The sequence below is a fragment of the Elephas maximus genome, chromosome 5 (genome assembly GCF_024166365.1).
Source record: "Elephas maximus indicus isolate mEleMax1 chromosome 5, mEleMax1 primary haplotype, whole genome shotgun sequence".
Taxonomy (NCBI): Eukaryota; Metazoa; Chordata; class Mammalia; order Proboscidea; family Elephantidae; genus Elephas; species Elephas maximus.
In genome coordinates, this window is record NC_064823.1 from 40,293,247 (window position 1) to 40,310,517 (window position 17,271).

The 17,271-nt window shown below is 51.3% G+C and overlaps 1 protein-coding gene across 2 annotated transcripts; it reads left to right on the forward strand.

Moving 5' to 3' along the window:
* Positions 1-920: 920 nt before the first annotated feature.
* PITX2 (paired like homeodomain 2) lies at positions 921-17,044 on the forward strand. Of its 2 annotated transcripts, XM_049885538.1 has the most exons (4): positions 921-966; positions 1,446-1,583; positions 13,722-13,927; positions 16,399-17,044. In XM_049885538.1, exons 1-4 carry the CDS (start codon positions 921-923, stop codon positions 16,960-16,962), a joined length of 954 nt encoding a protein of 317 aa, XP_049741495.1. In that variant the 3' UTR covers positions 16,963-17,044. The 2 variants fall into 2 exon arrangements, with proteins under 2 accessions (XP_049741495.1, XP_049741494.1); XM_049885537.1 differs by lacking the exons at positions 921-966; positions 1,446-1,583 and adding an exon at positions 12,636-12,846.
* Positions 17,045-17,271: the final 227 nt, after the last annotated feature.

The following is a 17,271-nucleotide window of genomic DNA, read 5'->3' on the forward strand; positions in this document are numbered from 1 at the left end:
CCGGATCGAGCCCCTCGCCACCCACCTCTCCCGCTTTGCCTGTGGCGGAAAAGAGGGAGTGCGTTAAACGCTTGGCTCTCAGCGTTGTGGTTGGAAATTTGAAAAAGATTTGGCTTGCCGGGGAGGAGAAGGGGGAGAACTGGGGGAGTCGTTCTCCTATGGCTGCTTCTCGGTCTTTGGCGGGCAGTAAGCCTTTCCGGGGACGTTTGCCTTGCCCTCCTAAGTCTCACTCCGTCCTCCCCGTCCATCCCTCTTCTGTGATCTTAAATCATGTTTTAGGGTAAATAAGTGGCCCGGTGAGTATCTCCAGGGACAAGCGTGGCTAAATATGGAAAAGTGGCTCCTGATGTATGAGGCCTGAAGACAGCTCTCTCCTGGAGCACCGTAGGCCCAGAGCCTTAAAATCCCCTTCGTTTCAGATATTCAGAAACTTTGGGGGGGGGGGGGACTGCTGTCTAGGACACTAAAAAAAAACTAGGATGGGGGAAAGTGGGTCCTGACATCCTACAAATGTTTACTGAACCCCATAACGAACAAGCAGGGTGCTGAATTGTGGCCTTGGCATACAATTTCCCAACTTTTCTGTCAAGGTTGCCCTCGTATTCAGACGGGGTCTTAACCCCGACCTAGACATCCTTGTGAATAGATTCACAGCCTGGTTCCCCAGAATTCAGTGATTTTGAAGGCCGGTCGTCCCTGGGCCCATTTGCTGCAACTCTGGAGGGAGATCCCCCTCTTGGTAAACAGATGCCCGGGATCAGGGGCGGGAGCGGGTATTGCTGGGCTGCCAGAAGCTGTCGGGTGCGAGAAACGCGCCTGAAACCCGGCACAAAGTAGGCGTCTAATAGCTAGTGTTGAGGTAGCTCCCCGGCCGCCGCTTCTCAATGCCATCGACTCTTGTGTTTTGCAGATAACGGGGAATGGAGACCAACTGCCGCAAACTAGTGTCGGCGTGTGTGCAATTAGGTAAGAGCCCGCTTCTCCTGCATGGGTCAACTGACTGGTGGCCGCGCCACGCTAGGGCGGCAAGAGGGCACCAGCCCCGCGGCGAGGCCCCGGCCATGGGCGCTTCCCGAAGCGGCCGGCCTGGGCAGGACAGAAATCAGAACCAGGACGCCGGCTGCCTCTCCCGACCAGGGCGGGCAGTGGATGGGGAAAGTGCCCCGCGGCGCGTCCCGACGTCCCAGGCCTGGTCCTACGGTCGGGAGCAGCGGGTGGCCGGAGAGGCGCGGAGAGAGTACGCGGCCCTGCGCCAGGTTGACAGAGCGTCCGGGAGATGGAAGTGCCCTCCGCTCTTTCCTCTAACTGGGTCTCTGCTCTTTGTTCCTCTTTCTTCTCCTTCCTACCTCGCCTCCCCACCGCCCCCCCTCCCCGCCCCATCCCCTCCGCCGCGGTCTGGGCCGGCTCTCTCCCTCCCACGTGGGGCTGGCGCGCGCGCGGCCCAGGCGTGCAGCCGGCGGCCGTTGAGTGCCTCTTCTCCAAAGACTCCGAAATCAAAAAGGTCGAGTTCACGGACTCTCCCGAGAGCAGGAAAGAGGCGGCCAGCAGCAAGCTCTTCCCGCGGCAGCATTCCGGCGCCAATGGTAAGGCCGGGAAGGAGGTGCAGGCCTCGCGCTGGGCACCCGCCTCCGGGCCTCTGGGCCTCGGGTGAGGCGCGGGCAGGCGAGACCACCAAGTGGGGAGCGGCTGCTGCCTGAACGAGACACTCGGCCTCCGGGTAGGACGGGAAACAGCCGTCCGAGGGACGTTAATTCCTTTTCCCAAATTATACTGCACTCCTGAGACCCAACACCTCTGCCTCCAGCTCTTTCTCGCTCTCTCCCTGTGGCCTAATCTTACGCAGGTCTCAGCCAACCTCCGCGCCTCTAGCTGGCATGGAAAAGTGGTCCAACAGCGACCTCTGTCGCTCACCACGTCCCACAGAGCGCTGCACCACTAGGCCCCACCCCGGCCCGGCGACACTCAGCTGTGCCCCGCCCAGGCCTGTGGGTGTAGGGTATACCGCGGCAAGGGTGGAAAGGAGGCTTGGGTTGGCCAAGGATCGCCTGCGCAGAGTAAGAGGAGGCGGGGGCCGTGTGTGGAGCAGATGACAACTGCTCTGCAGAGCCCGAGGGCAGCGACTGCGCAGCAGGCCAGAGAAGAAAGGAGTGAGTGCTCGCCCCGGTTGACACGAGCCTACCTGTTGTGGGGCCATCGAGGGTGCGGGTTTTGCTTCTGTCGTGGCATGATTGGCTGGTTCCACTCTGCTCGAGTCGACGGGCACTGATGCCCGGAGTCTGAAGGCTTATGTAAAATGTTCAAACGCCTCCAACCACTGCACAGGCTTTTGCTGAATTGAAACTTGTCGGGGTGTGTGTGTGTCTGTGTCTGTGTCTGTGTGTGTGTGTGTAAGAGGTGGAGACAACCCTTCCTCTGGAACACATGAAAAACTCAAGTTTACTCTTCCTCTATTCTCCTGCTTTGCCAGGCCCTGTAATAAATAAGTGGCAAGCCTTAGGAGGTTGTTGACCTTTGATAGAGTGAGGAGATAAAACCCCCCACAGCCTTCGGCCCCTAACCCCCTCTTTCCGGATTAAAGTGTAAGGATACAAAAGTAGTGCATACGGGAGAGGGGCGCAGTGAGACCCCCCGCAAGTAAACAAACTGTGAATTACTGAGAAGAAAATAGAGCATTTGGGCTTCCCTCTGAATCTGAGAGGAAAGCATCTGTTGTCGAAAAAATACGTCTAAAGCAGTCTGGAGCAGAACTGCCCGCCACTGGACAATATCGCGAGTCCTCCTGCTTGGCCAGTTAACCGCTCACTTGTCCGGGATTAACCCCATGGGGTTAAATGGGGGCAGTGCAGAGATAACGTCGGGTGATTTCTGTCATTAAGATTGTGTTAAATTCTTCTTCTGTTTGATAAACGGTCGTAAAAATAAATTATTAGACCGGAGTATGTTTGGGATATAGTTAAAAATCAAGAGCAGCAATGACTCCCGGAGAAAATGCTTTGTGCGGGCTCAGCCCTAGCTGAGCGGAACTCGGCGATCTCGCTTCGCACGGGGAGGGCGCTGTGGCGTGGCTGGACACTTCCTTGCCGCCGCAAGGAGCTCAAGAGACTCTAAAGGTCTCCTCCGACTCCTCCACCCCTACCCAGGCTTTTCTTGGCCCGGGAATGGTTTCTGAGGACAGGTAGTCTTCTCTCTACCTGAGAGAGGCAGGGCCCCTGTGAGGAGAAACCTAGGGTAAGGTGGGGACCCCTTAAGTGGGCAGGAGGCCAGGAGCCAAGAACTCACGTTCACGCCCCTCACAGGCCAGGTAGGCGCCCCTGAGCGTCTGCTTTTGATAATTAGCAAATAAATAAAGAACTAGTAATAATGAACGATTGTTTTCTTAACCCTTAATTTCAGGCCCTGATTATTTTAGGGTATGTGAAAGGCTCTTCCCCAACGCTGCCAATACATCTGTTTTCTACCTTTTGGACAGAAGGGGGAAACTGCTGCCCAAACAGGTTTAATGCCATTAATTAAGAAGAGGCACGTGATGGGAAGAAATGCTGAAAATCTTGATTTTGTTGGCTTTTAGTAAACCTGGAGGACCAAAGCTGTTACACAGGAGTGGGCAAAGCTGTAGGGTTCCTAAAAAGTTGTCACAGTCTCCTTTAGCTTACGGAATATGCAAGTTCCTGGCTACAGCCTGCTTTAAAAAGGATTTATTTCCTTTACTTTTTCTACAGTTTTTATTTGCTTTAAAAAAGAAAAGTGTTTACAGTGGCATTCGATGTTTTAAAAGGGCTATGGTATTTAATTATTGGTACTCCCTCCCCCCCCAAAAAAAACCCACTTTATCCTCCTTTGGGGGAAAAAAGGACCCACAGAGTTGGTTATTCTGACTCATAGCGACCCTATCTGTGTCAGAGTAGAACTGTGCTCCATAGAGTTTTCAATGGCTAACCCCCCCCCTCCCCGCCCCAGAAGTAGATCTCCAGGCCTTTCTTTCTCTCTGTGGACTAAAACCTCTAACCTTTGGGCACCACTCAGGGACTCCTGTCCTCCTGGAAGGCTTTTTAAAAACGCTCTCTGAGAAGGCAGTATCGACCTCTGGGAGGTTTGGACTCTCCTCCCTTCCTAAGCGAGTCCCCTTCCCTGTGACGCCCACTGGACGGACCCTCCAGCCCGTCTCAACGCCCAAAACGGGAGTGCGCATGAGGGCGGCTGGACATACCTAAGTCCAGACGTTGAGAAGAGCGGAGAGAGCAAAGGCAAGGCATGGGTGTGAGGGGAGGAATAGTTGTCAAGTTAACCAGCTACTCCCCAGAAAGAAGTGGCCCAGGTCCACAGAGAAAGTCCTCCTAGAACAGAGGCCCTTGCCTTTTTACTTGCTTTGGGGGTTCCCAAAGGAGCCTTGATTTTGCGGAGCTAATAAAGCGGTCTTGACCTTCAGGAGAGGAACTGAGGGATCTTCTCCGGTCAATGACCCAGAAAGTTTCAGGGCGGCGGCTCTCGACTCCGGTCTGAAATTGGACGATGCTACCGCCCCCCCCTTTTTTTTTTTACCGCCCCTTTTTTTTTTTTTTGGCCCTGGCGCCTAGCTTCGCGTCTCGACTTGGGGCGGGTACCTTCGCCCAAACTCCCTCCGCGACGCCATTAATTTTTGAATAGCTTTGGTAGAATAGAAGAGCTCAAAGTATTCGATCCAGGTCTCTGGTGGGAAGAGTTCGACCCTTTGGGAGGGGGCGCTATCAGGCCCCTCTTGGCGCCCCGAGCCTGGGCGTACACCCTTCACTCGGCCGCAGCTCGGTCCCAGGCTTCCTCGGAAGACCCGGGTCAATCTGGGCCTCAGCGGCAGCCGTGGACTCCCATTCATTCAATCATCAGATCTTTGTCGAGCACATACTGCTCAGACTCTAATGTACTCCCTAAAAACAAATAATCGGGGTTCCCTTCGCCGTTGTAAAGCGACTTTAATGCTAACACGGATACCAGCGAGAGCAGTCCAGACTGCCTATAGCAAAACGCAATACTGTGGCGCGTGGGGCGGCGCTCTGGGCCTGAGCACTGTCAGAAAGACGGGGACATTTAGAAGGAGGAAGAAGAGAGAGAGAAGTTGGGTAAAGTGAGGAGGCTTCCATTTTCTTTTCTTCTCTTCCCCCACCAAACGTGTAGCTTATTGGCAAACGCAGCCTTTCTGATTTGCAGCTTTTCCCCACCAGGAAAAAGTATACCAATCGTCAAAAGGTACTCCCTGGCATGTAGGGGTTCCCGCCCGCAGAGGTGGTCTTTACGCAACGTGTTCCTTGCTGCTGAAATGGTGCTACTGAAAGTTTCTTAAGGCTGGTTTATCTGTTTCCGCGCCGCCCACCGTTAGTATATCCAGCAGTTGTTAGAGCCACCCCGGGGAAAAGGAAATGTATAACGAAAGCTTATTCGTGAGCAGGAATATACTAATGGAACAATCTGATGTCTTCTTAATCCTATGTAAAAAGCTTGTCGTCTTCCTAATATTGACTGAATGGGTAATTAACGGCTCTTCATCTAGATGAATACCCTGTAATCCAAGGTAGGCAAAAGACAACAAGCCCGAGATAGAAGACAAAGGGCCCAACTGCGGCCGCTCCCCTCACCCCCCACCAACCACCGGCCCGGATTGGGAAACTTTCAGAGATGAAAAAGGCAGGGGTGGGAGAATATACTTACCGTTCTCGGGCTGGACTTAACCACAGCACCTAGCCACCGTCTCAGTTTTCCACTTTTCCCGCACCAGCCTTCTCGCTGCGTTTCTTTCTTCTTACTTAACTCCTTTAGAATGTTGCCGTCCTTAAAGGTCCTGACCAGCATCTTTCCCCTAAAGCCCCCACCTCTCATTTGGGGAAGTGGTTGATAATAGATGCTGAACATACAAGGTCCCCAAAAAGCCCTGGCAAAGGATCAAACTCTCCTGAGCGAGGAGGAGACTCCTTTCGTCAACCACCTAGACACAGAGTCTGCGAGGACTAAGGTAGTTGGGAGGGGAGGGAAAAAATTAATGGAAAGAGAGAACGCATGGAAAATGGTGTGTGTGAGAGAGAGAGAGAGAGAGAAGAGCGATCAGAAGTGATAGAGTCAACTTCATTGTGAGGATCTGACATGAAGAGTACCCATGATTCTCCCAGCATGTTTTTAACAGACTGACATTTTAATTTAAACCTTTAGAATAATATATTACTTGGGTTACTACAATGAGGTGGGTTCCTTTTTTTTTTTTTTTTTTCTCTCCCCCTCTCAGCTGACAGCTTTTAAAATATTATTTCACTAGGGAAATAAAAGCTTCATCTCAGATTATAGGTGGGTATTTTTGGATTTATGTGATTTATGGTCGCCATGACAACTAATGCTGAATGTTAGCTACCAGCCTGTCTGGGAGAGGGAAGATAGAAAAAAAAGGGAGCGTGAGAGAAACAGAAAAGAAGGACAAGAGCTGAAGAAAGGAGAAAAAAAGAGAGTTTTAATCCAACTGTTGTTTTTTTAAAAAAAGTGACTTCCTTAGCCCATTGCCACTTCTCACTCTCTGGGCCTGGATATCAATATTCATTCACATATTCTGTCTATATCCCTATCTATCTATCTGTCTCTCTGTCTATCCCTGTGCCCCTAGCATTCTCTTTAATTTGCTAATTTCCAGTTAAGAAATGGGGACAAAGTCAGTTGCGTTCCAGAAATTAAATGAGTAGAAACCCTGGTGGCTTAGTGGTTAAGAGCTAAGACTGTTAACCAAAAGATGGGCAGTTCGAATCCACCAGGCGCTCCTTGGAAACTCTATGTGGCAGTTCTACTCTGTCCTACGAGTCCGAATCGACTGCATGGCAACAAGTGTAGTTTTTGGGTTAGTAAACCTGTAGCGCTGACATGCAAATGCGAGGAAGCATTACAGCTTGTTGGCTCCAGTGCTTTCAGCAGCCCCGCACCTCCTGTAATCCTGCGTTCTTCTCCCAGCCTCCCACCCGAGCCAGTTTCCCCAAACCTCAAGTGCTTGAGCAACTAGACAGTAACAGCAACAGAAACATGGGTGCCATCTGTATCTGCAGGGACAAAAGAGGGCGGGTGTAGTAAGTATACCTACAGACTTCTGATTCAGAAAAGAATCTGCCCTCTTTTCATAAATTAGCACTTTTTTTTTTTAACTCCATTCAGGGAAAGGGAAAAAAATTAGACACAGAGAAGCCTTTAATTTCTGGGTCCTTCGGCTTCATAGCTCTGGGGGAAGGGGACCCTTTGCAGCTTGATTTGTGTGCAAAGAAAAGCCAGAGAGAAGGAGGGGAGAAACGGCCATTTCTTGGGCAGGGTACAAGGTCTTCATCTGACCTCTGCGCCTTAAGCAGTAGACACGCGCGCACACACACCTCACGCCCGTCACGTGGCTCCAAGGTGAGTCCGGAAGGGCCTCGTCCTTGAGCTGGTCTGGACAGGGACAGGACTTCTGCCCACCCTAGGGCCTCACAGCGCAGGCAGACTTCTAATTGAGCCATCTTCCAGGTGAGCTCTGAGGACAGATTCTTTCCAAAAGCCGAGGATTGTTGAGTTGTGTCCCAGCTGTATCCGGGCCGCCGCCGCTGTGGCGGCGGAGGGTCTGGCGGCGCAACCCAACCGCTCCAGCAATGGCCAGAGGGGCTTTGCACAACCAACGCTAAAAAAAAAGTGTGAAATTAAATAAGACTTTAAGACAGGTAATCGGTGGCAAATACCAGCTGAAAATAACCTGACCCCTGTCACACATTTCTCTTTTTTAAAAAAATGAGAACACCCAATTAGGAAGACCCCTGATGTCTCTCGGACTCGAAACCCCAAACCCACTCTGGGATTCCCTTCCTCGAGCCACGAGGTTGTGCAGCAGTTCCAGCCTCCCTGCAGAGTCCACGATGATTTTTTTCTGGGCTAAAAACTTCTGCGATGGAGGCAGTTGTTGTTATTAGGTTGTTAGGTGCCTTTAAGCCGGTTCTATCCGACTCATAGCAACCTTATGTGCAACAGAAGGAAACATTTTGGGACCTGCACCATCCTTACAATCCTTGCTATATTTGAGCCCATTGTTGAAGCCACTCTGTCAGTCCATTTCTTTGAGCGTCTTCCTCTTTTTTGCTGACCCTCTCCCAAGCATGATGTTCTTCTCCAGGTACCCTTCCCTCCTGATAACATGTCCAAAGTATGCGAGACACAGCTCTGCCATCCTTGCTTCTAGGAAACATTCGGGTTGTGCTTCTTCCAAGACGGGTTTGTTAGTCCATGGTATATTCAGTATTCTTTGGCAGCACCATAATTCAAAGGCATCAGTTCTTACTTTGTCTTCCTTATTTATTGCCCAGCTTTCTCATGCATATGAGGTGACGGAGTCAGAAGTCACAGTAATTTCTCTAATCAGCCCAAGAAGAACTCAGTCGGAGGTCATAGTAGAGCAGAACCCACAAAATACATACTGCTTCCTTACTTTTAACCTCTTCCTCATCTCTGCAATGCCTGACTGGGCAGCGAGAAGTCTTTTGCAGATTAAATCTCCAAAGTTGCCCACCACATGCCACGGGGTTTTCATTGAAAAGCGTTTCTTGGTCTCCACTACTCACCTCCCTTTCCCCATCATGTTGATGTTCTCCTGCCTCCTACAGATGAACCCTGTTGGGCCTAAAAAAGGCATCACCCAATTCTGACTCCCTAGAGTGTGTGACTTATACACATAGGTCTCATATAGTGTCACTATGAGTCAGAATTGACTCCACGGCAATGGGTTTGGGTTTTTTTTTTTTTTTTTTTTTTGCCGTTACTATTGATGTTTAGAGTGTCTGAAGTGATTAGGAGTTGAAACTCTGCTGGAAAATGCAAAGAAAAGCCTTACTTTGACTCAGTTGTTTGGAGAACTCAAGGAAAAAAAAAAAATATATATATATATATATAGTGTGTGTGTGTATTTATATATGCACAGAAACCCTGGTGGCTTAGTGGTTAAGAGCTACAGCTGCAAACCAAAAGGTCGGCAGTTTGAATCCACCAGGTGCTCCTTGGAAACCCTATGTGGGCAGTTCTACTCTGTCCTGTAGGGTCCTTATGAGTTGGAATTGACTCAACAGGAGTGGTCCATGTATATATATATATATATATATATATTAATTTGAGCTCTCCAGATCATTGTCTTTATTATTCCTCGAACTTTGAGATGGTTTGACACAATTCAAGACTTCTTATTGGCTTTTTCGGCTGTCTGCAGATCATCGGTGCTTTCAACTTCTTCCAAACTTTGGCACTATGAGGAGCTATGACTTGCCCTTGGGTTTTTCACTCACTTTGGAGACTGTATTTGCCATGATACAAAGTCCTGTCAGTTGAGCAGAGTCACCAGAGCTTAAATCAAAATTCTGTGTGTTTACTGAGAGATGGGAACAGCTTAGAAGTCTCTATGGCTATGTGGAGCTTCTCAGCTTTCTAGAGTAAGGAGTTTTGAAAAACACTCCAAACCGCCAACAAAAATCGAAGCTCCAAGGTTTGAATCTTGAAACAAGGAAGAGGGTATGCTCACCGTTATGTTGTATTCTTCATCCTTTAATGTGGTGAAGTCTGTTCGTAAAGGAAGCTTTAGGGGCATGGTATTGTGGGGACCACAGCTATGCAGATGTTTAAAAGAAGAAACCGGAATATGATTAGTAAACACATTGGGCAGAATAGAGCTGAATTCATATTGACTTAGTTATAGGTCATTGACTGGCAGTGTAATGGGAGGAAATATTTACTTTACACATATACTTTATGATCTTGGGGGAATTAGAGGAAATTCAATAAGAAAATGGCTAGAAACATTTAAAATCCTTATTTAAAAGACTTAAGCAAATTAGAGTATTATCAGATTAAAAACCACTACAAATGTAAGAGCATTGTCTTTGGTGAAACGCTGTGGGGTCTAAGAAGGAGATTCTCCACCAAATCTCAGGGATAAAATGTGTCATTTAAGCACCAGATAATGAGCAGAATGTAAATTAATTTAACCTTCTTTACCAACAGGCTGCTGGTGTAATATGTATAATTTAGCGATAAGATTGCAGGACCTAATATAGCTGAATGTATGAGTCTTCACTAATGCAGACCTGTCACATGGGGCTGTGTTCTGCTCCGAGCAGGTGTGTGTGTTTGTGGAGTGGGCAAGCTGAAATAAGAGGTTAAAACCAGAAATGCTGATTTAAAGCTTACTATGAAGAAAGCTCACCCTTGTAGCTACATTCTTCTTGAAGTGGGATGATACTTGTGAGGAAAGACTGGAGAACAAATACTTTCTTTCTCATTTGGTCCCTTGGACTGCTGAAGCCTGTTTAAAATGGAGGAGGGGTTACAGATAAGGTCTTTTAGGATTTTTTTTTTTTTTTTGGCGAGGTAGTTGCAGGACAAAAGGGAGACACATGGGTTACCAACATATTTGCAGGGTGTTTCATCCACTCTGCCCCTGACTAAGTTTCCCAATCTTATGAACAAGGACAAGGAGGGGGTTTCTGAAGATACCTAGCACTGGCATTGCAAATCATTGACTGTAATGTCAAACAAATACACATTCAGGGATGATAACACTAACTCCACAATAAAACAATCGCCGATGCAGAAACTCAGGGGAGATTAGGTTATGTTCGCCAGCTGACCTAAACTAGAGGGCAAAAGGACTTTCATTTTGAATGATATCTTTGTATTTCTTTTTTTCTTCTTTAATTTCTTTCGAAATAGTGCTGTAAAGAGTTGGCGGTTCCCAAAGGTGATTTTTTTTCTTTGTTTTGTTTAAATGAGTAAGGCTTTGCTTTTTCTAGTTGAGCTCTCTTGTAGGCTTTTTCCCTTAGCCCACATTCTACTGCCTCAGCCTTGCTTGGACTTTAATGATTCAAAACAGCCTTGAGCTCCCTAGAAAAAGAAAATTATCCTTGAAATTGGTTATTTGGCAACATTCTTAATTTTATGGAAATTCATTAAAGCATATTTCATATATAATTAGCTCAAGGTTGTTGATTCTACAGGCTTTATGGATTTGAATCTGATTGATAATAAAGTAAACAAGAGAGTCGAAATGCAAAGCGTGGCCCTCTCTTGGGTTAGGACGAGCTTAATACAGTGTACAAGGAATTTGAAAGATCTAGGATACGTGTCTTAATCAACGTTAAGTAGAATGGATAAGCTTTCAGCATTTTTAAAACGCTGGGTTAGGGTTTCTGTTCTATTGTGCGTTTTCTGTCTGGGGACTAATAAGCATTACAGAGAACGTGATCCGAGGCGACTTTTTATTCTTGTATAAATCCAGAGTGAATCACCAAACAGTTGTTCGCTTAAAGTCAAGGTAATTTTCTTTTGACGGGTCCGTTTGCTTCTCGATGTCTCATTTATTAGCCTGCGTTTTCAGGGCTCTGTCTTCTTTGCAATTAAGTAAATCTTCTTCACATTAGCAGAGCATTCACTTGACAGGCTGGTTAGAAAATTTAAGATTGGAGAGATGATTTGTTTTTGTTTTTAATGTTCTTGTTTTAAGCTGCATGTGTCCTTTTTATATAGCCAAAAAAAAAAAACTCTGGAAATGGATGTAGTGAGACACGAAAGGGAAGGCGGCTGGCTATCTTGTTGATCTTTGTTTCCTTCGGCCCTCGACCTTTCTGTCCCTTCTCCCGAGTCTTCTACTCCCGGTCTCTTCTCTCCACATCCCCGCCTCGAACTAAAAGCCGAACTGCGTTCGGCCTGGCGGGAGCAGAATTCCCGGGAGCGGGCCGGTGTAGACCCGGTGAGCCCAGTGAGGCATTAGCTCGGCCCCGCACTGCTGATAGGCGCAGGCAGGACCGTCCCTCCGCCGCGGCTCGGGGCCTTGTGATTGGTGCGGAGCCACGTCACTCCCGCCTGGCGCTGGGTCTAGGAGGAGGCGGAGGCACTGAGTGCCGCAGAGGGCCGCGGCAGAGTGACGTCTCGGCACCAGGAAGCCCGCCTCTGGTTTTAAGATGTTAGGCCAACAGGGAAGCGCGGAGCCGCAGAGCTAGTCCGTCGCTCGCCTGGGTGCCGGGAGCTGAGCTGCGCCCAGACCGGGCTCGAGCTCGACCAGCCGAGGGGTGTGCGTGTGCGCGCGGTGGAGGGTGCTCCTAGAGGCCCCCGCCGCCGCCGCCGCCGCCGCCGCCTCCGCCGCCACCGCGAGGGATCTAATAACAGCTACCTGTCCCTGTCACCCTGACACTTCGCTGTCAGGGCTGCGGCGAGGGGGACCTGCAGAGCTTGCCTTTCTCAGCGCGATCGGCGTTAGCTTTCCTTATTAGAGAGGTGTTCAGGGGAGGGCGGGAGAGAGGAAGGGGGTCTTTGCCCACTCTTGATTCGCTTCGGAGTTTGGAAGCCAGTTCCCCAAAGACTCTCCAGCGGTGTCGTCCTGCCCATATCCCCATGTCTCCGTTTGACCGCTGACTTTCGGCCGCTGGACTTTTTCGTTTGAGCCTTCGGGAGGATACCGGGGCGGCTCGACTCGAGGACTCGGCGAGGGTTGCTTCAGGGCTGTGCGCGTCCTCTGGCTCTGCCCGCGGCGGCCACGGCGGGGCAACTCCACGCCTAGAGCGCGACCGAAAGCGGGAGGCAGCCACTGGGGCTCGGTGGGGCGGGAGCCCGAGAGTCGTAGGCGGCGCGCTCCCCTGTCCATGAACTGCATGAAAGGCCCGCCGCACTTGGAGCACCGAGCAGCAGGGACCAAGCTGTCGGCCGCCTCCTCGTCCTCCTCTTCCTGTCACCATCCCCAGCCGCTGGCTATGGCTTCGGTCCTGGCTCCCGGGCAGCCCCGCTCCCTGGACTCTTCCAAGCACAGGCTGGAGGTGCACACCATCTCCGACACCTCCAGCCCCGAGGCCGCAGGTAAGGCGCCACGCCGCCCGGCGGACGTCCCGGCACAGCAGCCCTCGCCACCCGGCGCCTCTCGCCCGGGAGGAAGTCAGCCCCTGCTGCGGGGGGGGGGGGGGGGCGTGGTGGGAGTGGGCATCCAGCTTGCTGTCAGAAGAATATCCCGAGCCGGGATTCTGATGACCCCACGTCCTTTTCTTTCTGCCTGGTCTGGGTGACCCGGCTCAGGTGGCGCAGGCAGCTCTGCCGCTCTGTCTGTTCATACCCCGTCCTCTTTTCTGTTCGCTGGGTCTCAAAATCCCAGCATCTCCATTCGAGGACAGCTCAGAGGCCGCCCTACCTCTGTCCTGTTCTTCTATCAACTTTCAGCTCCGGAATACCACCGCTCATTAGAAAAGTATTTCCAAAACTCCGTCTCAGAAATGCTCTTCGCAAAGAGACAATTTTTCTAAAGGGCCAGGGGACTTGGGTGCCTAACTGAATCCCAGTGTCTACATTTCCTAGCTTTCCGAAACCGCACTGCAATCTGAGCTTTCTGCCAGGGGAGTCCGTAAATCGCGCGCGCGTGCATGTCCGGGGAGATTTTGTGTGTCTGCACAGAGGTGTAAAAATATACTTGAAGGCATGGGCTATAAAAATAACTGGCCGCGGTGCCGAGATAAACATGTAAATAAAACGAGCGGCGCTGGGGGAGGGGAGAAGATGGGGCGCGCGCTCACCCTCACATCCGCACACCCCACAGACGCTGCGCTCCCGGAGGTTCCCGGGCGGCGCACTCCTTCCTTGGAAGGCAATCTTGCTCTGCCCCGACCCCTGCCACTCCGTCCAGTTGCAGTTCGCGGGTTGCAGTTGGACATGCTGACCGGAGCCTCTGTGTGTTTCGTTTTCAGAGAAAGATAAGAGCCAGCAGGGGAAGAATGAAGACGTGGGCGCCGAGGACCCGTCCAAGAAGAAGCGACAACGGCGGCAGCGGACTCACTTCACCAGCCAGCAGCTGCAGGAGCTGGAGGCCACGTTCCAGAGGAACCGCTACCCGGACATGTCCACGCGCGAAGAAATCGCCGTGTGGACCAACCTCACAGAAGCCCGAGTCCGGGTAGGAGCCTGCACGGAGGCTGGAAGGCGGGGGGAGGGGGTGTTGTAGAGGTGCGCGCGGTGGCTAGGAGGAAGGCAGGGCTGCCGGGGGTGGGGGTGGGGGGCGCTGGTGGGGAGCTCCTTTGCAAAAGGAGAAGGCCACGCGGCTGCCCAGGTTGGAAGATTGCAGCTCCCTTTCCGAGGCCCGGCCCCCGGCCCGGGGCAGGAGCCCGGAGCGGCCCGGGTGCACTGCCCTGCCACCGCGAGCCCTCCCTGGCTGGGCCGCGTGGGTGTTCCCCTGCACAGGGCTTTTGTTTTCCGGGCTAGCAGTCGCCCGGCGAACGCTAAGAAAATTCCTCCCAGGCCAGGAGCCGAGAACAGGCTCCAACCTGTGCACCTTTAATAAGGAAAACCCGCCAGAGACACACAAGGGTTGATCCTCCCTGGGAAACCTTCCGGCAAGACACTCCACGGCTTTTTCTCCTCTGGACTCGCCCTCCCTATATGGTCCCTGCGTTTTTTTCAACCATTCACGTCTCTCCCACACCCTATCCCCTGGTTTTGTGATCTCCGGAAGGAAAGTTTAAATACACAAGTACTATTCTGCTCGTTTTTTTTTTTTTTTGAAAGAAAAGCCTTCCGTTTGGCTTATTTATCTTTTCTAAGGAGCTGAACACTGTGGAATTTATTTCTCACACCCCTCCTCCTAATTATAGTTTTATAAAAAGGGCTTACCTTAACTTTGTAGCAAATCTGTACTTTACGGATTGGCAAAAACGAGTTTAAATTACCCAATAGCGACATCCTGCTTTATGCTGGTCAGTAGAAAATTCCAAATTAGTTAGGATTCTGGACGCAGAAAACAGATAATCAGAATCCAGGGACTTTGCTATACACATTAAAAAAAAAAAGTGCACTGGAGAGAATAATAAAGCCCCAGTTAGGTTAGAGAAAGCTAAGAAAACAAAATACAATAAAAGAATAAAGACCAAAATACGCTCCCAGAGCAGAGGGAACCAAGGCGCTCTGTGGGCGGCATTTGTGCTGGGTGTGAGTGTCTGCTGGTGGATAAAAGCCGGCATAAGTGTGGAAATAGTTCTAGTTTAACTGCTCCAAGTGAGGGCTCAGGGCTGGGGCTGCGTGGTTTTGCGTAAGGTCAGTCTTTCATTAGCCTGCCGACTTCTGAGGGGAAGGGGCCTCGCACGTACTCTTCTCTCCTGGGCAAAGTTTAGACGGCCTAGGGTAGAAATGGAGAGTAATTAAAATAAAAACAAAACTGCGTGATCTCTGGAATCCTTCGGAAAAGCTCTCCTCCCCCCACCCCCCTTGTCTGCATCCCCTTCCTGGCCCCTTGCCGCAGCCAGCTCGGTTCTTGCTCTCTCTGGCTGCCTCCTTTCAGGCCGGCTGCCTGCCCAGCCAAGTGGGAGTGAGGCGTGCTTGTGCTTTTTATAGCAGTCGGGTGCAAAGAGGAAGGGGGATAAAAAGAAAACCAGAATGAAAGGGAAAAGGGTGGGGGGGGGGGGAAGCGGTTTAGGCGTTTGTACCCGGCTGAGATGTGTAATGTGAAACATCACCGGTGTCAGCTCTAAGATCTCGGGCCAGGCCTTGCTCCAATACACAAAAGTCGCCGTCTGGGGCGACGGGCAGGACCGATGTGGATTGGGAACGGGGTTGCGGCGGGGACACGGGTCTCGGGTGGGGGCTGGCAGGCCTGGGCAGCCTCCTGCACAATCTTGCGGTGGTGCAGGGTCGGAAGTGCAGGAACCAGCCGAAGCTGGGAGAGCGCTCGGCCTGCCTGGGGTGGGCGGAGGATGAGAAAGAGCCAGGCAAAGGGAGGAGGAGGAGGCTGCAGAGAGACGGGTTCTGAGTTCCCAGAGAGTTACACGCCAAGCTCGAGGAGTTGGAGGAGCTGTCTGGGAGATGATTTTTTTGCTTTTGATTTGGCTGTTTTTGTTAGGCGGGGAAGGAGAGAGGGTGTCTCGGCCCGGTGCCGGTTAAGGACGGCTGTTCCAGAGGGTGGGGGGCGAGAGTCGAGGTCCGGAAGGGGATGGAGAAGGTGTGTGGGAGAGTGGCCCTCTGGTGCCCTCCCAACCTCGTGTCCTCATCACTGTGGCTTTGGAATGGAAGCAGGTTTGCAAGGTGACCCGGCAAGGGTTGGGCAAAAAGCTGGCTGCTCCTCGTTTATTTTACAGTAAGTGTTTTTGGACCCATAGGAGGGCCTGGGTTAGTGATCTAGCCGCCCTCAGGCCGCCAGAACTTCGGCTGGGGTTTGTGGCGAAGCTCTAAGCCTCAGATGGCAGACTAGAGCCACATGGGAACACCAGCGTCTCGGGCGGGTGGGGAGGGGGAAGGTAGGGAGTAGCAGGGCGGCAAGGTTTTGTGTGTGTCGGAGCAGGGTGACTTGTGCTTTCTCAGACCAAAGTTTGATTAATATTCTCTATGGCATCTGTTTGCTTCCCTGCCCGTCCCCCGGCCCCCCCCCCCCCACCCCAGGTTTGGTTCAAGAATCGCAGGGCCAAATGGAGAAAGCGAGAGCGCAACCAACAGGCCGAGCTGTGCAAGAATGGCTTCGGGCCGCAGTTTAACGGGCTCATGCAACCCTACGACGACATGTACCCGGGCTATTCGTACAACAACTGGGCGGCCAAGGGCCTTACATCAGCCTCCCTGTCCACCAAGAGCTTCCCCTTCTTCAACTCCATGAACGTCAACCCCCTGTCTTCGCAGAGCATGTTCTCCCCGCCCAACTCCATCTCATCCATGAGCATGTCGTCCAGCATGGTGCCCTCAGCGGTGACAGGCGTTCCGGGCTCCAGCCTCAACAGTCTGAATAACTTGAACAACCTGAGCAGCCCGTCGCTGAATTCCGCAGTGCCGACGCCGGCCTGTCCTTATGCGCCGCCGACTCCTCCGTACGTTTATCGGGACACTTGTAACTCGAGCCTGGCCAGCCTGAGACTGAAAGCAAAGCAGCACTCCAGCTTTGGCTACGCCAGCGTGCAGAACCCGGCGTCCAACCTGAGTGCTTGCCAGTATGCCGTGGACCGGCCTGTGTGAGCTGCGCCCACAGCGGCAGGATCCTAGGACAGTGCTGGATGGGGCAACTCCAACCTTGAAAGACTGGGAATCATGCTAGAAAGTCGTGGGCACTAAAGAGATCTAAAGAGATAGAGAAAGGAAACCACTGAGTTAAAGAACAGCTCCTTTGATTTCAAAGGAATTTCCTCAGCGCCTGACATCTTTCACAGTTGCAAGGACACACATGTATGTATGTATGTGTGTGTGTGTATATGTATGTATATGTGTATATACACACACACACATACACAAATGTTTGACTGGATATGACATTTTAACATTACTATA